The following is a 19,887-nucleotide window of genomic DNA, read 5'->3' on the forward strand; positions in this document are numbered from 1 at the left end:
GTGGAATGAGCCTTGTTTGTTTATTCTTTCTCGCTATGAATGATGGTAAATTCTTGATTTAAATTCCTTAGATATTTAAATTATTTTACTTTGGATAAATCTATGCGTATACATTTATTTATATGTACATACAAGAGCATAGACATAGACTAGTATACTAGTAGTAACACTTACCTAACTACTACGGGACCAGTACTCGTACTTACGGCGAGGCTCATTTTGCTGGGGCGGGTGGCGGCCGCGCTTCTCCCTCGAGCTGCGACTTCCAAGCTCCTCTTCCCACCACCTCCAGACTTCCTCGACAGCTCTCGCTCCCACCGAATTTCACACCTTTTCGCGGGGTCTGGGATCAGCCCGTCCACTTCAATCTAATCTCGTCGAGATTTCCCTGTCCGTCCTGCCGCTGTAATACCAGTGTCTGGAACGTCAATGCCGCAGTGATTCATCTGGTCATCACCCGCTAATTGGCCTGTGGATAAGTTCCTGAGACCAGGGGTCTGTGTGTTATAAGTAAGAGCCATGCCGCCTCGTGAAAAAAGCTCGCTCAAACGGGGAAGAGTGAGTACTTCTATCCACGTTGACGTTGACCGTTGACGCAACATGCCTGCCTGGAGTGGCTTGCCTTGCTTACCGTGCGCTCGATCAATTCTAGGTCAACCCCGAAACGGACTCGCAAGACCAGAAGAAACCCAGGCGCTCTCAAAGAATATCGAGCCAGCAACAACTGGAGACGCCGGTGGACCATGACTATCTCCCCACCCCGCTGACCCATGCCAACTCGACCGCTACAGACATCCGCAAAGAACTCACTGCCACTCCGCCGGACAGCCCGAGTCAAAACCTCGAATCGCAGGCGGTGTCATCCCCACCTGGTGATACCCAGGCTCTCTCGCAATTTGTGTACCCCCCAAGGGCTTTTGCGGACGAGGTCGACGATGAGAGTGCCGAGGGAGTGTGGGGATACCTCCTCCCGCTGGATGACAACGTGAGCGATCCGTTCGTTCTGAAGAAGCGTGATAGCTGCAATGGGCGGGAACGGGCTCCTAAGAAGGGTCAGGCTCCTGGTGGTTACCTGGTCGGCCGTCACCCCGAGTGTGGTATGCAAATATCCCGAGCAACCTGTTTTACGACCTGGATGTGAATGCTAATGAGTCAACAGATCTGGTGATCAATATCCCAACCATTTCAAACCGACACTTCCTCCTCTTTTCGGAGAAACGTAAGGGAGATGTTGTTGCTATGCTAGAAGATCTTTCGAGCAATGGTACCTTTGTCAACGACGCTATAGTGGGACGAAACAAGCATCGCGAGCTTGAAGATGGTGACGAAGTGTCCATTTTGAATGAAGCCCGCTTTGTCTTCCGCTATCCTCGCACACGAGACACGCATGGTTTCCGCCAGCAGTACCGGATCCTGCAACAACTCGGAAAAGGCCATTTTGCGACTGTTTACCTCTGTGTTGAACGGGCGACTGGAAAGCAGTTTGCCGTCAAAAAGTTTGAGAAACGTCCTGGAGACTCCCAAAAGAATCAAGGCGAGGCATTGCAGCAAGAAATTGCTCTCCTGATGGGTGTCAATCACCCGAATCTGCTCTGTCTAAAGGATACCTTTGACGAAGCTGATGCAGCTCATCTCGTTTTGGAACTTGCTCCCGAAGGCGAACTGTTCAACCTGATTGTGAACAAACAAAAACTGAGCGAGGCTGAGAGCCGTCATCTCCTCCGCCAACTCCTCGAGGGCTTGAAATACTTGGTATCTATATGTTGTATCGATTGGAACCGACGATATTGATGCTAACATATTCCTTCAGCATGACCGAGGAATCGTTCATCGCGATATCAAGCCGGAGAACATCCTTCTTGCAGACAAGAAAATGACTGTCAAGTTGGGTGATTTTGGGCTTGCGAAGATCATCGGCGAGGATTCATTCACAACCACTTTGTAAGTGCGAAATTTCTCTTCGTCCCTTTTCCATCATATTCTACTTTACGGATATGCTAACACAGAATACGCAGGTGTGGCACACCAAGTTGTAAGTTATTAACTACGGTCCCTCAAGTGTGAGCCTTTTGATCAGTAACTAATTGTATAGATGTGGCACCCGAAATCCTGCAAGAGACAAAACAGCGACGCTACACCAAAGCCGTGGACGTCTGGTCATTGGGGGTTGTTCTTTATATCTGTCTTTGCGGATTCCCACCCTTCTCGGATGAACTGTATACCCCACAGAATCCGTGGACACTTGCCCAACAGATCAAGATGGGACGATTCGACTACCCATCTCCATACTGGGACTCCGTGGGAGACCCTGCACTGGAACTAATCGACCGAATGCTTACCGTCGATGTCGAGAAACGCATCAGCGTGGACGAGTGTCTCGAACACCCATGGCTCACCGAGAAGTACCCCAGCGTCAACGATAGTACCGATGGGCTGACGGGCGCACTCGGCAAGCTTGATTTCTCCAAGCGCAAGGTTGAGCGCGAACGCACTTTGTTAAGTAGTGTCAATGCGGCTGATTTCAGTGAGCATGTCGAGAACGGCGCTACCCCGATCAAGGTATTCCGCAAGAATGAGGCTGGAAAGCGTGTTCACAACCGCCCAGCCAAGGTTTCTCGTCGTGAACCTTCTCCGGGTGACAATAGTGGCCCTCGAGACTTCGCTAACCTCGGCGCTCGAGGAGATCCTGCATTGTACGAAGAGTAAATCGGGTCCTCGCCAGTCAGTGCCAGTGTCAGTACGATATGTACTGAGTAGATCTGGGATCGAAGATTGCTTCGGTAGATCGCGATCTGGGTCTGGAGCACGCTGTGTTCCAATTCTGTTTTTCTAGTACTTTATTGTTTCATTTTATTCTTCAGGGGGGGGGGGGGGTATCATACGTTGGGCTTACACAGGGCTGTGTGAGAAAAAGGACTTAATGTATAGTTAGATGGCGTCGGAATCATACGTTGTTTTTTTTTTTTCATTCTTTAGAGGGTATCGTGCGATCGCCAGGTACCGGCGGGCCACTCCCCCGAAGTGGCCGAAGTGGCGTGAGGCACCATCGCTCTCGTATATCCTTGAAAGCACCTCCGGAATTACGACTACGGGCTTTAATCTGGATGAAGAACCAGTAAAAATCATAGATAAATTTTCAAGGCCAATAAAAGCCAAGTGCATTCTAAAAGAGAATAAATTGACCCAGGCCAAGCCCAAAAAAATAGGAGTCGAAAATAAAATAAAATAAAATAAAAACTTGAAATAGGCGGAGGAACCAGGCTGGACCCGCTGCCCCCTTTCACCGAATGACAGTGAAGATTATTATTCTTGCGATCTCCCCCCCCCCTTCCACTTCTTCCTCCTTTGAAGAGTCTCCCCATCCCTCCTACCCCATTGAGCATCCTACTCGTCGCCATGGGTCTCTTCGCAACTATTCTCGACTCGTTCTGCGAGCATTGCTCCGACCAGTCCATCTACACCCTCGTGGCGGTTGGCGCATTGTCTTTCATTGCCCTCTCCGTCGTGGTTAATGTCCTGCGTCAATTGCTGTTCAAGAACCCTCATGAGCCACCTGTTGTGTTCCATTGGTTCCCCCTCGTCGGAAGCACCATCAGCTATGGCATGGAACCATACAGTTTCTTCCAGTCATGTCGCGCAAAAGTGTGTCCTCCGCGATCCTCTCCCCTACCAAGAATTTGTTTCTAACCCCCGGCTCGTTCCACCCCACAGTATGGCGATATCTTTACCTTTGTCCTCCTTGGCAAGAAAACCACTGTCTACTTGGGTACCAAGGGCAACGACTTCATTCTGAACGGAAAACTGCGCGATGTTTGCGCCGAGGAGGTCTACTCGCCACTCACCACCCCCGTTTTTGGCCACGATGTTGTCTACGATTGTCCCAACGCGAAGTTGATGGAACAGAAGAAGGTGAGATACTGGAGATCTGTAACAGTATGCGAACCTCTTGGTTGATCAGTTTCGTTTCGAATAGTTCGTGAAATTCGGTCTCACCTCCGAGGCGCTCCGCTCCTATGTTACCCTGATCACCAACGAGGTCAACGACTTCGTCGAGAGCTCTCCCGCATTCCAGGCCGACAAGGGCACATTCGATGTCTCGAAGATTATCTCGGAAATCACCATCTACACTGCGTCTCGCTCGCTCCAAGGAAAGGAGGTTCGCGACCGCTTCAACTCCACTTTCGCCGAAATGTACCACGACCTGGATATGGGATTCGCCCCCATTAACTTCATGCTTCCCTGGGCCCCGCTTCCTCACAACCGCCGCCGTGACGCTGCGCAGCGCAAGCTCACCGAGACTTACATTGACATTATCCGCAAGCGTCGCGAAGAGGGTGGCAAGAAGGACTCTGAGGATATGGTTTGGAACCTGATGTCCTGCACCTACAAGAACGGCACCCCGATTCCCGACAAGGAGATTGCTCACATGATGATTGCCCTCCTGATGGCTGGACAGCACTCTTCTTCTTCGACTGCCGCCTGGATCGTCCTTCGACTTGCGACCTGCCCCGAGATCACCGAGGAATTGTACCAGGAGCAACTCCGTGTCCTTGGCGATGAGCCTTTGACCTGGGAGAACTTGCAGAAGCTGGATCTCCACTCCAAGGTCATCAAGGAGACTCTCCGCATCCACGCCCCGATTCACTCTATCATGCGCGCCGTCAAGAACCCCATGCCTATTGAGGGAACTCCCTACGTGATCCCGACCACTCACAATGTCCTCTCTTCTCCTGGTGTCTCTGCACGATCAGAGGAGTTCTTCCCCGATCCTCTGAACTGGAAGCCTCACCGTTGGGACGAGGCTCCTGCTGAAAAGGACGACGAGGACGAGGAGAAGATTGATTATGGTTACGGTCTTGTCACTAAGGGTACTAACAGCCCTTACCTTCCTTTTGGTGCTGGACGCCATCGCTGCATTGGTGAGCAGTTCGCCTATGTGCAGCTGGGCACGATTCTCGTCGCCTTGGTGAAACAGTTCAAGTTCACCAGTACTCCTGGCAACAACGGTATTCCGGAGACTGATTATTCGGTAAGTTATCACATCATCATACTGTATCAACGCGGTATCTCTTCAATATCCATACTAATGCAATTAATAGTCCCTGTTCTCCAAGCCTCTTGGCAAGTCCTACGTGCAATATGAGAAGCGCGGAACAAAGGCATAAACAAAGCTGGACTGGAATTATGGTTGCACAGAAAGAAAAACAAAACATACAGGATAAAGACACTCGGCATTGCCTATAACTCTATTTTAATGACCTTGACTTTCACCTTCATAGATGTCACCAGGACCTGGACCTTGACTTTGCAATTAATTCTCTTTGCAGCCTTTGCCTTTGTCGTGTCGATGTCTTGAATGATTGGATTGTACCCGTTGTATCATACTACCCATTTCTATTTATTATTTTTACTTATTTCAACTTTAAACACTATACCTATATTGTAGCCATTATAGCTGTAGCTTTCTTCTCTTCTTTTGCCGTCTGGCTTTCTTACTATTGTCTGTGGAACACATGGTCTCTTTCTTGTCTCCTTCATAATACATAAGTGGTCCTGGTATATTGGTCTTGCCTCGCATTAAATGAATGAAGCTATAGCCCCTTTCCTTGTCCTACTTAGGCAACGCATGGGTTAGCGCCATCACCTGATAGTGGTTGGAGGCTGGGAATCGACCCGCGGGGTAGGTGTCTGTGAGTCTGACTCTATCTCGAGTCTCAAACCCTTTGTTGCAGGCCATTTTGATGATGACTTCTTTATCATTTGGCGATGGAAACTCAGGTAATCAGGTGGGAGTCAACTTCGGATCACTTCATCTACACTCAGGTACGCAGGACTTAGTAAGACATAGCTTATCCAGATGGAATTCACTAATATCTACTTCAGCGAGTGAAGAACAAGCAAAAATGGGCGCAGCACGAGCAGAAGATCTCAAAGATGACCCATTGGTTCAATCCACTGCCACTTGAGGATATACATCAACAATTACTCGACAGCCTAGTTCATGGCTCCTGCAAATGGCTCTTTGACCGGGACAGGTTTACTTTCTGGAAATCAGCCGATAAAATCCACGATAGATATCGGATGCTCTGGATCATTGGCAAGGCGGGAGTTGGTAAAACTCATCTAGCAGCTCGAGTTATTGAAGTGTTGAAGGAGCAATCAGCTAACAAGCTCGCGTACTTCTACTGCGATGCCAAAGATGACAGGCGTGGGTCTGTTATCGCTATATTGCGCAACTGGACCTGGCAATTACTTCAACAAGACCCGGTTTTGCTGGATGATGTGATCCCGATAATAGAGAAGAAGCAGTTACCGAGTCAAACTGCTCTTGAGGATGTCCTATCTACTACGCTTCAAAGATTACGGGATGTAATCCTCGTTGTTGATGGGTTTGACGAATGCGATACTCAAGAGCAAGTGAAACTTTATCGAGTTCTAGCTCGCTTTTCTCAGGATGCGCGGGTTTTGGTTTTTCGAAGGAGCGTGAATTTTTTGAGCAAGGTTTTGTTTCCGGAGGAATGTTTTATTCTCTATCATATCACTGAGGATGATAACTCGGCTGATATCCACCGATACATTGATGAAGCTGTGACTGACCTGGTAATCGACGACGATAATATCAGAAAGACGATTGATGCGGCATTGCGATCAGGTGCTAATGGGATGTTTTTATGGGTGGCATTGATGATTGAAGAGTTACGGAAGCCACTTTTCAGCGACGATGATTACCTCGAGACACTGAAATATCTACCAGAAGATCTCAATATGCTGTATACTCGAATCCTGCGGGGACTCTCTTCTCATCCTCGCGATATTTCAACCTCGAGTAGTCTTATGCAGCTTATAACATGTGCGCGCAGACCACTGACTCTGTATGAGGTTGGTGCTTCTATGAAGGCTACTGTTGGTGGAACTGAACTCAACGCATCTGCCCTGTCTGAGGAACGACTTCGACAGACTGTTCTTCATTACTGTGGACCTTTGGTCACAATTCATAAACGGCCCGGCAATTACTCTACGGTAACCCTTGTTCATTCCACCTTGAAAGAGTTCTTACTTGAGCCCCAAGACGCTGATGCTCAGACACCGTTCAAAATCAATGAGGGCCATGCCCACTTGGCTTAAACGCAAATATGTTTAACTTATCTCTGCTACGATAACATCGAAGCTCCACCATACAATGCATTCGATGGAGTGGGAATGCCAGAAGGTACTACTAATACAATTTTGCGGGACCACAGTACAATAAGGGCCAACATGGAAAGTCAGTTAATTGCTTTCCTTGAGAAATACCCACTGTTGGAATACTCGTCTCTCCATTGGTGGTGGCATCTCACCCGTTCGTCGTCCTCGACAGAGACTAACAGTCTTCTTCTACGTTTGTGCCGCTCTAGTAGAAAGACTGTTAGATGGCTCCAGATAGTTCAATACTTCCGTGGAGACAATGGTCTCTGGGGTTCGAGCAAGGGCCAAGGAGATCTTGAAGAAATAGCCGCAGTGCGAAAAGTGCTTCCTGCTATGGAACATGAAATTTTCACAACTTGGCTGAAATCATTCGTTCGTGATAATCACAGCCGAGTTCATCTCACAAAATGGCAACATTTTCTCTTCTGCGGGGCAGCAAGTGATTTCTTGCCCGAAGTCCACGTTGCCGCATTCTTTGACTTTGCTCACCTGGTCGAAGATTTCCTTCTTGAAGGGGTGGATGTGAATCTGAAATCTTTCACTGGGCAGACACCTCACACTCTTGCCGCTATCAGTGACTCATTCAAGAGTATGGAGGTTTTGCTACGTCACGGTGCAGATGTAAATGCAATAGGCTGGGGCGACATGACTCCCCTACAGTGGACAGCTCGGCCTGCGTCCTGGGCTGCAATAGATCCGGTTCCATACATTGCTGGAAAGATCTTGCTCGATGCAGGCGCGCGAATTTCTCGGGATTGTAACAACAACTTCTTAGCATCGGTTTGCCAAAGCTCATTCCCCGAAGATCCATTCTGTCTTCCTTTTGTCTCATCACTGTTAAAGAACGGTGCAGAAACCGTGATAGATCAGGGGCATATTCGCCCTGCTATTCACTGGGCTGCAGTTTGTGGCAATGCAGCCCTAGTCAAGCTTCTTCTTGAGCATGGAGCTAAGCACGACTCTAGTCCTCAGGGCGTCCCTGGTAGGGAGACGCCACTTTTGCATGCATGTGCCACAATAGGGGATAAGTTGAGCGTTGTGGAGCTACTTCTTAGTGTCGGTGCTTCGGCGTCAGCTCGACGGGACGATGGTCGTTCAGCTTTGCATCTAGCATCCAAACATCCACGGCAAAATGGAATGATGCTGCTCCAGGCCGGTGCAGATATCAATGCGAGATCTGTGGATGGCAATACTCCCTTACATGATGCAATTATGGATAACAACATGGAACTGATCGACTTGTTACTCGTAAATCACGCTGATCTAGATATTGAAAATGAAGCGTCGTTAACGCCACTTGCGCTTGCAGTTGAGAACCGCTTTTCCGGTGCCATTCAGAGATTTCAAGCTGCGAGCCAGATTATGAAAAGAAGTGACGCAGGGGTGCCAACACAGCCATCCATTTACTGGCCTAGATATCCCCGTGATATTTTTGAAGTTTATTGGATCCTACAGCTAGCGTGGGCTCCCAACAAGCCCCCACGACCGATATTACTTCGAATTCTAGACTTGGCAAGGTATTGGCTGCGGTCTCAAAGTTTCCGAAAGGAGCTCATAAGCTGCGATGAGAAAGAATGTCAAGATCGTCGGTCATATTTGATCTCAGAGCCCATCCGAGGCGGGAAAGACAGTCCCGTGAAGGAGGTCCAATTTATAATCTGGAGTCATGATCAAGGATTCAGCTCCTATCCTGAGTTCCATGGTACTTACGAGTTCTCCTTCACCTGGTTCGATGTCGGCATTGAACAGTTACTTCATCGGCTGCCTATTGAGATTAAAGATGAAGAGCGCGGTTTGGTGAATAATATACACGCGAGCAGGAAGTTGAGGCGTCATCAGATAATATACGGTGAGTTGGCATTTAAGCAGAGGGGCTGGTTGGGAAAGTTGCAGGTGGGTGATAGGATTTCAATTATTCCTAGGGCTCAATATCCTGGCTGGAGGAACTTTGTGAGTGAGGCCTCGATCGAGGTTTTTAGTACGTGTTTGGTGAGAGGTGTGGGGGAAGGTTGATGATGCGTTAGGTAGTGTTGCCCTTCTTCTTCTTCTTTTTGCCATCGACAGTGCTATAGTCAGGTTATGTCGATACAGTCACCCTTGGCCTTGAATAAATTTAATACGATTCAATATGATCAGAAATTGGATGATGATGGATGGTGATATAGTAGTATAGTACATTGTAGAAGAAACAAGTTCCATCGCAGGTGCTTAAGCTTAACAGATATGCAAGAAACGAAGCGAAACGAAGCGCAAACGCCAACTCATCAGGAGTGCCCTTCACGCTGCCGCTTTATGCCTTTCTCCGCTCCTCAAGTCTAAGCTTCGCCCGAACCTCCTTCTGTCGTCGCTCACCACCATCAACCTTATGTCCACGCTTATCCTCCCACATACCCTCCTGAACAGTGATAGTGGCAGCAGTACCGTGCGTGCCCTTCATCGGCTGCAGGAATGGTCCCATGATCTTATTGCCGCGCTGGACCTTCATGTGTGCGTATTTCTTCAGGACTTTGGAGACTTGGTGCGTGTATTCGGTTGCGTCGGGGGTGAGGTTTACGACGACTTTCTTTGTCTTGGGGACGATTGGTGCGGAAGTCTCGCTCTTGCCGTCCTTGCCGTCCTTGGTGGCATTTGCGTTTGCTGCCGGTGCTGAAGCGGGAATTTCAACAACACGCAATTGAGCAACGCCGTCCACGACGTGTTCCAGATCTCCACCAGGACCGTGTAGACCGTTGCGGAACTTCTCGCGCTTGCGAATGAGATATCTGCGCTGTCGGGAATTTTCAATTCCAAGGCTGCGGAGTTGGTCGGAGGTTGAGGCGAAGAGTTGTTCCCATGAAGTGATCTTGCTTGAGTGTTTGGACATTTCGCGGCCGATTAGAGTGAGGAATGTCGGGACATTCGGGGACGAAGGGGGTTGGTGATGGCACGGATGGAACCACCTTTTGGGAGAGGGGGCGAATGGTTTGTCGGGAGATGCTGGCTGTTTGAAGAATTCGAGAGGAGGATAGGCCTCGGAGGATGGGGTTGCGCATTGCCATGGCGGTTGTGTTGTGGAAGCTCGTGCTCTCCCACAATTAGGTTCGGAGTTGTGTTTTTTTGTGTCTGGAAGAGGCCCAAATCACCAATAGCACCGAGAGTGGTGGTGCGGAGAGGTATTGAGGGGACAGAAGGTGAGAATCCGGGGGTTTCTGTTGAATCGCAGTCGCGGTCCGAAATTTCGGGGGAGACGGACAACTTTGGGCAGTACCTGTATTTGCCCACCGCCTTCGCCCTGCACTGCGGTGAAAGGCGGTGGACATTTCTACTCCGAGCTCAAGCATTACACAAGGCGGACCGCCCTTGAGGACTACAGATTTCCTTTGAGATGGATTCTGATTCTCGTTTCTGATCAACAGTGTCACTTGGTGGTTATTTCACTTCTGTGATCAGCAGTGCTTCATCGCCAAGGGCCCTCTGCCCCCGAAGCTGCCCATTTCCAATCTGCAGCAGTCATGGCAGCTTCACCTTTCGCCTCCCGCTCACCGTCAATGACGGTGGCTTCCCCCAATACAGCTATTAGGTTGAAAGCATCTGCCGCTCAATCTGGATCTGGATCTGCAGCAGATGTGAAGACTTCGTCCCAGCCCAATGGTGAACTCACAGAGCAGTTGAATAACTCTGTCGCGCAGAATTATGAAAGAGGTTCGACCCCCCACCCCCGCCAAACATCGAGAGGACTAAACTAACACCTTCCTCCCTCCCTCATAGGCAAGAAGCTAGGTGAAGGTACATACGCCGTGGTCTACCAGGGATTTCGCCGAGACACCGCAACAACCGTCGCAATCAAAAAGATCAAAGTCAATGCCGACTACAAAGATGGACTCGCCATGGACGCAATTCGCGAAGTGAAATACCTCCAAGAACTATCCCACCCAAACGTCATCGCCCTCCACGACGTGTTTTCCAAGCATGAAAACCTGCACTTGGTACTAGAATTCCTACCCGGCGGCGATCTGGAAATGCTCATTCGCGATCAAAATGTCCAATATGGCGCGGCGGATATCAAAGCTTGGATGGGCATGCTCGCGCGCGGGGTATGGTTTTGCCACGAGAATTACGTGCTGCATCGAGATATCAAGCCGAACAATTTGTTAATTGCAGCGGATGGCGAGGTCAAATTGGCCGATTTTGGTCTGGCCCGGTCATTTGCTGATCCTTATCTAAACATGACCCACCAGGTGATTACTCGCTGGTATAGACCCCCCGAGTTACTCTATGGGGCGAGGCAATACTCCGGCGCAGTCGATGTGTGGTCGATGGGGATGGTATTTGCGGAATTGCTACTGCGAGTTCCCTTTGTCGCGGGGAATACGGATTTGGATCAAATTTCCAAGATCTGTGAGGCCTTTGGTACACCCACTGAAGAGAATTGGCCGGGCGTTACCAAGTTGCCGTACTATATTGAGACGGATAGTAGTCAGATTATTCCTACTTCTGGACGGGACTTTTTCTCACGGCAGTTCCCTACCGCTGGTCCGGTGGGTGCTGATCTATTGATGTCGATGTGTACGTTGGATCCGAGGAAGCGGATTACGGCGGTCCAGGCTTTGCGACATAAATGGTGGACCATTGATCCTCAACCAACTAAGAATGAAGACCTTCCGCAAAAACGCCACGCGGAGAAGAAGATGGCGGAGGATATGAGTCGACGCGGTGGCGAGGTTAATGATAGCCCATTTAAGAATGCGGCCCGACAGTTGGATTTCGGCGGGCGATAAAAATAATGAAATGACCATGACCATGACCATGACCATGACCAGGAGTACAGTAGATGATGATGATGATTTCATTTACCCTGACCCCTCACCTCGACGGTGATATGCAGGCTACCTCAACTATATATATCTCTGAACGTACATGTAGTTTGTCCCACTTCCTGTCAACGAACTTAGAGCCTCGTCACGGCCTGCCGTGGCCTAATTGCCGCTTCCACTGTTAGGCTGCCCTGATGGCGCGCGACTACGAAACCGTTGTGACGCCTCGGCGAAGTCCAATACGGCCTGGACCGTCTTCGCCCTCGAGACGGTGTCTGGTTTACCTTTCCCACCTTGTTTTGAGCCTCCCAGCAGACTCGACACGCTGTTGAACGCATCCCCCACTTTCTGCCTCAATTCCCTTCGTAGATCCTTTAAGATTGGGCAATCCACCAGAACGTGGGTCACTGTCTCTTGTGCGCCGCACACGCACTGATCGTCCTCGCGGAAACGAAAGAGCTTGGCGTAGGTGGATAACCAATTATGGCCCGTGCGTAGCTGAGTCAACAAATATGCCTGGCCCCTGGTCAGGTTTCCGTACAACTTCCTGGTATATACCGACGGCAGAGTGTTGTCGATCTTCTTTAAATGGCCGCCTTTACTGGCTGATCTCCACTCTTGTTCCCACTGGGCGATGATACTACTACGAATGAACGCCTTCTCTCTTGTGAGCAGCGGCCGGAAGGAGTGTGATTTGCCTGGGCTGGCAGCCTCCTTCGCCATTCGATCTGCGGCTTCATTGCCTGGGTTATCACAATGCCCTGGCACCCACTGTAGGCGGAGTGTAACGCCTGCGGCTTGGACCTCAGTGGCAGCGTGGTGAATTGCATGAACAATCCGTTGTCCTGACTTCTTTTTCGTGTTCTGAATTGCTTGTAAGGCTGACCTGCTGTCGCAGAGGATTGTCGCGGCTGTCTCTCGGTCTTCCGCCCCCGGTTGCTGGTGTGCTATTTTGAAGATCATGTTGATCGCATAAAAGACGCCAATCAGCTCCGCCACGTGAACTGACCAACGGTCCATCGGTCCCACCTGGACTTGCTGTGATTCTACTACCTCCATGTTGTTGTCTATTGTTACGACGGCTGCTCCCAGCTGGCCATCGCGACCGGACGCATCCGAGTAGACGATTATATCTGATTCTGATCGGATGGCGTCGGCGCGTTGTCTCGCTGCCTCTCGGTCTAAGCCAACCTCGACGTCTGTGAAAGGGTCGAGGCGCCATGGTGGTAGTGGTCGTGGGTCAATTGTTTCCACTTCGTTCAATCTCTCGACGCTCATGGTTTTCAATGCTTCCGCCAAGGGGAAGCGTGCATACGATCCGGTATTGTTTCTACGGCGTTGGGCTCGTGTGAGTGTGTGCCAGATCGGGTGGTCCCGAGGTAGTGTGTGAAGACTGGCGATGGTGCGCTGGGCTCGGTGTCGAAGGCGAAGATGGGTGGGAAGAATGTGTGCTTCTACTTCCAGGGTTGTTGTGGCCACTGTTCGGAACGCCGATAAGATGCGGATCAGCGAGCTTCTCTGCACTGTGTTCAGGTGTCGCAGATGGGTCTTATCTCTTAGCGGGTCGTACCATACGGTTGACGCGTAGTCGACGACCGGCGTGACGCATGCCTGGTAAAGCTGTCGCATCTGTTCAGGCCGCAGGTGCCGCAATCCACATAAAGCAATAGTGGTTTTGGTTGCGCGTTTGATGGCCTGTTGTACGTGCTCCTTCCACCGTAGCTCCTGGTCAAAAATCACACCCAGCAGCTTCGCTGTAGGCGAGGGCGACACAACTGTTCCGTTTACGACGATCTGGCCTTGCAGGTGGTCCCTTTTCTTCCGGGTGAGGTGGATGAGCTCGGTTTTATCCGCGGCGAAACAGGACCCGGTCCGGCGCGCCCAGGCCTCAATGCGGGGGATATCTTCGGACTGTATTTTGGCTAAGTTCTCTTCGGCCGACCGGCCCACTCGCCAGCGGAAGTAGTCATCGATGAACGCCGAAGCACCTCCGTGGATGGTGACGGGTTGATCAACTAGATCAGCGTTGAAGAATGCGAATAGGATGGGTGATAGCGGTGAGCCCTGCGCGAGTCCAGCATTCGCTAGCGGTGCAGTCACGGTACGAAAGTCGTCGAATCCTATGCTGGCGTGGCGGTCTTTCATAAAGCTTGCAATCCATTTACGGGCTACGGCAGGAATCCTTCTGGCCCGTAGGGCGGAGTCTAGGCTCGTCTTGTTGACTCCGTTGAAGGCTCCTCTCAGGTCGAATGAGACGAGGGTGACTACTTTGTGCTTGTACCAGGCCTGGTCGATCGCGTTCGAGAGCACGAGCAGCGCTTGTTCTGTGGTTCTTCCCGGGCGGCCACCAAATTGAGTGTCCGGTAGCAACCCGTGCTTTTCTGCAAGATATGAAAGTCGTTTGGCGATTACTGCTTCTAGGAGCTTGCCTAGCGTGTTGAGGAGTGAGATTGGACGGTAGGCGCCAGGAATCGAGTAGTCTGGTTTCCCGGGTTTCCTCAGCACCACAATCTTCGCGCTACGCCACTGTTTCGGGTGGTACCCTAGATCTATTGAAGCGTTGAAAATTCTGGTGATGACACTTCCGAGGTGTATCCACAGCTGTTTCCATACCATCATTGGTAGGTTGTCTTCTCCTGGCGCGGTGGTTCCTTTGGCATTTTGAAGAGATCTTTGGACCTCTAGCTCAGTGATAGGTTGCCAGGGCAGTTCCAACGGTGCTGCAGTTGACCCATAGGCGGCAGGCGTGTTCATTTCGGGGAAGAAGGAGTCAAGAAAGGCTTTCGCTTTGTCCTCGTTCTCAGTCACTTCGCGGGTTCCCACCTTCAAGGCTGGGACACAACCCCAGCTGTCTCGCGGTTTCATGTAGGTAGCCGCTTTCCAGAGTTTTCCTTCCCTGCCTTGTCCAGGAATTGCTTCCAGTGGGATGCTTTGGCTTTCTCAATAGTCCGAGTCCATGTCCGTCGACTTTGCTGCATCTCTTGAAAGGCGGCTTCAGTATGAGGATGGCCACACCCGAGCATTGCGCAGTGTTGTTGCCATCTTCGACGTATCTTGTTGACATTGGTTTGTTGTATTTTGAGGTCTGGCGTGAACCAGCGTTTAGAGTAGGGAGTTGGGTGTGTATCTGGTGTATATCGGTCCACGGCCTCCGTGGTCACATCTATGAGTTCCTGGACCTTGTTGTCGAGGGTTGGTCGAGTTTTGATATCTTTCCGTGGGTCGATCTGCCTAACTATCTTGTCGCCAATCTTTGCCCAGTCTGCGTGGGCGTAGGCTTTTCTTTTCTGAGTGGTGGAGGTACGTCCGGTTCTGAGGTTCCACTCTGAATACGTGGCTCGATGGTCGGACCCATAATTCTCGTGATAGAGGTAGCACTTGATGAGTCGATCTGGTTGATCTGTCACTGTTTGGTCAATTGAGGAGCTCCTCCCTGGTTGGTTCAAGGACCAGTAGGTCACTGTGCCTCTAGGAAGGCAGCCTTGCAGGCTGTTAGTTTGGAAAAAGTTGACTAGGTCGGCTGCGTCTTCAATAAATCGCGGTGGGATATGGTTGCCTCCCCAGGTAGGGTGATGGCGGTTGAGGTCTCCAGCGAGGATGATGTTTGTGGATCTCTGATTATCCTGAGTCGTGTTTGAGATTGTGTTTTGAATTGCGGTGAGTGCTGGCTCTGCTGAAGCGTTCTCTGGGGCGTACAGCGGGACGGGCGGGATGTAAACCGAGAAGACAAGGGTCTCGGATTCAGCTGTCCGGATCTTGACGGCAGTGATGTCGGGGTGGTCGCATGGGACCTGTCGGTGTGAAGAGGTCGATAGGTTCCGGTTTACATAGATTAGGCTGCGGAACCGGGCCGCGTCTGTTTGCACGGTGGGTCGGTCCAAAAGACATTAAGTAGCTTTGACAGGCCTACTTGCATAGACCACTACCCCAGTTTTTCACCCGATAATTGAGGTTTCTGGACTCTTGAGGTTCACCAGGCCCCTCACCCTGGGTGTCTCTTAGTTTGCTCCTTAAGCATACATCATGGGCAGGCCAACTAGGACGACACCGCTTCAACCGACCTAGGTCAGTCTCAGGCCCCCAGTGCGAGTGAGGTAGTTGACTCCCGTCTCTTTGTACACCGACACGCGCATCCGTCCTCTCGGGCTATACAAACAGTCTCTTGGCAGGACCCAGCCCTGCCACAGTGGCTGCCATTGTACACCACGCCCGCGAGAGCTGTTGCTCTCGTTTCGCGTTACCTAGGGAGGTCTCCCTCCACTAGGCCGACCGTGTCTTGCAGAGAGCCCTCGTATACGCTCCAGCCGGCAGTGTATGTCGGTTGCTCTCTACTAACCAAGCTTGGTCCCCAGTGACTGGACAGGGCCGATGATTTACCCGTGGCACAGCCTTAACGAGCTTCATCAGTTGCCATCAGTCAACCACCAATATCTTCCAGATTGCCCGTGTGTCTCCCAAGAGGGTTGCCCGTGTCTCGGCGGTGCCCGTGTCTTGAAGGACAGCCGCACCAGAGCTTGCCCGTGGCTTCGCCTTAACGAGGTCTCCAGTAATCGACGTCTCCGAGCCTTAACGAGTTCGAGTCTTAACGAGGCCTCTGGGCCTTGAACGAGGTCTGTCCGATGTTAGCTTGACTGCCTGCGTCGCTGGTTCACTACCGCCTCGCCGCATCTCGCACGATGCGATCCCAGACCGTATGCAAGCTCAGGGGTGTCCTGTCTTCTTCCTAGGGCGACACCACTTCAACTGGTAATGCAAGACCAGCGTCTGGGCCCGAGTGCGAGTCGGGTAAGAAGAAGTCGGATGGTTTTCATATGCCGTTTTCCCCTGATTTTTGGTGTGGTTGTGCGGTCGTGCCCGCGCCCACCGCGCCGGGCCGGACCGCACAACCACGTCGGATTCACTTTGGTCTCCCCAACGGGGATTAACACCGGACACCACGAGAAGGTATGAATCCATTGTCCCAACAGCCTGGCGAGGACTGTCGCCCAGTGCGAGCTCACTGGGGGCCCAGGAGTACAGTATTTCCGGAAATCAATGTCACCCCCACACTCTTTCATTGTTCCCCGAACCCTAAACGCCAAGACACAACTATTTTTGAAGAAGCTATGTCAGCCTAATTCGCTTTAAGAATGTATCGTAACTTACCGGATTATTATATTAGCGGGAAATATTGTTTAATGCCTGCAAGACAAGAAGCTGCAGACCTAAGTGCCCCACGTCAACTTTCCCATTTCTCACCTCGGTTTCCTGGTTAGCACTTCCACCGGCGGTGCAAAAAACCATGGCTCCCAACCTAGCAAAGTCCACGCTCGTGTTAATCCGTGATATGATTATCAGTGATGAACTAAGTAGCTCGGAGATGGCGGCAGCTGCAGGCTGCAGTGAGCGCGCTATTGCCAGGATTCGGTCTAACCTGTGACTATTCGGTAGGGTCGAAGCTCCTACTATCAAAGCTGGACGGCCACGGAGCATCACTCCGTTCATGCTGGAAACTCTGTGTGATCATTTACTCCAAACCCCTGATTCATACCTTGATGAGATGGAGCTCTTCCTTCTTAATGAATTTGATGTATCCGTACCAAATTCCACGATCAGCGATGCCCTGCATCGCATAGGGTAGTCCAAAAATACAGTTCGACAGAAAGGAAAAGAGCGCAACCCAGATTTACGCGATGACTACTATTATCTAATCTCAGAATTTAGCTCATACTACCTCTACGTAGATGAATCTGGGTGTGATAAGCGGACAGGAATCAGAAGAAATAGCTGGTCTCCCCTCAGTACAACCCCCGTAGAGGTGTCAAAATTCCATCGCGATCAACGGTATCAGATTCTCCCTGCCTATACACAAGACGGGGTTTTACTCTCTCGTGCCTTAAAAGAGAGACAGATGCTTTCTTTTTTTGAAATTTTTTTCGAAGAGCTCCTCCATCACTGGGGAAAGTACCCTGCGCCTAAGTCAGTTCTCGTCATAGACAATGCATCCTTCCATCGTTCCGAGAGAATCGAGCAACTGTGCTTTGATAAAGGAGTCAAACTAGTCTATTTACCCCCATACTCCCCCGGCTTGAACCCAATTGAAGAGTTCTTTGCGGAGCTAAAAGCCTCATTCGGCGTTATTAGTCTTACGCCGAAAATCTAGATTAAGGATTCGATTACTCCCTCGACTGGTGTGTTGACAAGGTTAGGGAAAAGAAGTAGAGCGCAATAGGTCATTTTCAGAACGCAGGTATTGATATTGAAGATTTGCAGAGAAAGTTTTAGCTGAAGAAGTGTCATTTGGGTTCTGTTCACAGTAGTATTAGATGTCAATTATACTTCTGCTCTCTTACGACTTGATTTCCTGGAAAAAAGTCCGCAAGACGCTTATTATGCCCTTTTGTTTCGGCAGAACCGTCTTGTATTGATTTTGTCACCAATATTGAGTCACTGTTATAATAGTACATGGAACTGTCTAGGATTTCTTGGTAGATTTGGATAATTTGGCAAGATCGCCCGCTGGCTTATGTACCTCTTTGCCGCCAGCTTGGTTTGGCTTTGCTTTTCATTCCTCCTAGGTGCAGCACCACTTTCGTTAACCCAGGTCCTAATTCAGAACGCTGTGCTTACGCTGTAAACAGCTTGACCTATTGAGGAAATATGTGTCGGCTCAGAGTACATTCGTCTGTGCTAGTACTGAATGAGAATAGACATGAATAATTGGAGGCATATATTGGGGTGCCAGACTGCTACTGAAGTGTCTCCTGGCCTCAGGGGCTAAGTTTTGTATGTACAACGTGGGTGGCATTATTTTATGGTATGTTGTTTTATAGCGCGTCGTAGTGCGTGGCGTGTTTAACGCGCTGTAAAGAGCGGGTAATATACTTAATGTACTCGGATACCGTAGTTTAACTAGTTACAGTCTTTTTGGTATACAGCAAAAAATACTGACTTTAGGAGACTGATTACTACAATAGTATTTTTCTAACTACGGTTATGGGGACGGCATTTCGGACCTGCCAGTAGGCGGCATGGAATTTTCAATATATATGGTATAGAATATTGTACTTCAAAGGTGGTCGTCAGCACCAAGGTCTCTTTCCATCTGGTAAAATTTACTGTATTAATTGAAAGATGGAATTACATGGTGGCTGAGACACCTCGCTGCCCCTTTATTGGTCGTCACGAATCCTGAAGATGCTGAGCGAGATCCTGGTTTGAAGCGCTGATATATTCACCGGGCTCACGTTACAATTAATCTGGTCAATCTTTGAGGAATCCAAGCCACCAACTATATATACAGCAGCCATGGTGACTTCTGCGTAGACACTTACTAAAACTCACTGCTCATGGTCCATTCAAACCCCTCGAAGTATAGGACCATGGCAAAAGAATCGTATATGTGAGATTGTAGGTCTTGTATATAAACCAATCAGGATAATCTGTAATAACTTCAAGTTATTCCATTTTCCCCTCTTGAGAACTAAACCGCTTGTCTGGGACGTTGTCAAATCCTTCATCGCGGTCCTAACCATGATCGTGACTGTAACTCCTCTCCCGATTTCCGCAGCTCCTGCAGCTCCCGCAATTTAGTTGGGTAATCGATTTTCTCTTCACTGTAAACAAACTTCTGGGAAGGCTATGCTAAGTCGTATGAGGAAACGCATTTGTTGATTTGGGGCCAAATTATGTATCTGGTCATTGAAAAAGAGATTATTCACTCTCCACAACCACCAATGCAACCATGTTGTAGTAGAGATAGACCACTATTGCATTAAAGTAGTGAAGGGAATTATGAAAATGGAAAAAACTGCGAAAGACTAAGAGAAAAGCTAACTAAATATGTACTGGCCCCGAGTCTTCTGGCCCCCCTGGATTAATAGACGATGACTCAAAATGAATGTCCATCGGACGCCAAGAGCCGCAAATC

General features: G+C 49.9%; 6 protein-coding genes across 6 annotated transcripts; 5 read left to right on the top strand and 1 right to left on the bottom strand.

Annotated features, from left to right (window-relative positions):
* Positions 1–519: 519 nt before the first annotated feature.
* On the top strand, positions 520–2,706 carry N7509_002121 (uncharacterized protein; the record flags this gene model as incomplete). The annotated part of the gene is made up of 6 exons (XM_056626758.1): positions 520–558; positions 653–1,097; positions 1,160–1,752; positions 1,811–1,941; positions 2,016–2,032; positions 2,093–2,706. 6 exons carry the CDS (start codon positions 520–522, stop codon positions 2,704–2,706), a joined length of 1,839 nt encoding a protein of 612 aa, XP_056492553.1.
* A 690-nt stretch (positions 2,707–3,396) lies between these two features.
* Positions 3,397–5,165, top strand: N7509_002122 (cytochrome P450; the record flags this gene model as incomplete). The annotated part of the gene is made up of 4 exons (XM_056626759.1): positions 3,397–3,642; positions 3,712–3,909; positions 3,974–5,029; positions 5,100–5,165. 4 exons carry the CDS (start codon positions 3,397–3,399, stop codon positions 5,163–5,165), a joined length of 1,566 nt encoding a protein of 521 aa, XP_056492554.1.
* Positions 5,166–5,934: 769 nt separating this feature from the next.
* N7509_002123 (uncharacterized protein) lies at positions 5,935–7,125 on the top strand (the record flags this gene model as incomplete). The annotated part of the gene is made up of 1 exon (XM_056626760.1): positions 5,935–7,125. One exon carries the CDS (start codon positions 5,935–5,937, stop codon positions 7,123–7,125), a length of 1,191 nt encoding a protein of 396 aa, XP_056492555.1.
* Positions 7,126–7,257: 132 nt separating this feature from the next.
* Positions 7,258–9,198, top strand: N7509_002124 (ankyrin repeat domain-containing protein; the record flags this gene model as incomplete). Its single annotated transcript, XM_056626761.1, has 1 exon — positions 7,258–9,198. The coding sequence occupies one exon, from the start codon at positions 7,258–7,260 to the stop codon at positions 9,196–9,198; it is 1,941 nt and encodes a 646-aa protein (XP_056492556.1).
* Positions 9,199–9,475: 277 nt separating this feature from the next.
* Positions 9,476–10,048, bottom strand: N7509_002125 (mitochondrial 37S ribosomal protein mS41; the record flags this gene model as incomplete). Its single annotated transcript, XM_056626762.1, has 1 exon — positions 9,476–10,048. The coding sequence occupies one exon, from the start codon at positions 10,046–10,048 to the stop codon at positions 9,476–9,478; it is 573 nt and encodes a 190-aa protein (XP_056492557.1).
* Positions 10,049–10,676: 628 nt separating this feature from the next.
* On the top strand, positions 10,677–11,942 carry kin28 (TFIIH complex serine/threonine-protein kinase subunit KIN28; the record flags this gene model as incomplete). Its single annotated transcript, XM_056626763.1, has 2 exons — positions 10,677–10,866; positions 10,933–11,942. The coding sequence occupies 2 exons, from the start codon at positions 10,677–10,679 to the stop codon at positions 11,940–11,942; spliced, it is 1,200 nt and encodes a 399-aa protein (XP_056492558.1).
* Positions 11,943–19,887: the final 7,945 nt, after the last annotated feature.

This window comes from Penicillium cosmopolitanum (genome assembly GCF_028827165.1).
Source record: "Penicillium cosmopolitanum strain IBT 29677 chromosome Unknown utg000004l:1.0-4361866.0:1.0-4365735.0, whole genome shotgun sequence".
NCBI classification, from domain to species: domain Eukaryota; kingdom Fungi; phylum Ascomycota; class Eurotiomycetes; order Eurotiales; family Aspergillaceae; genus Penicillium; species Penicillium cosmopolitanum.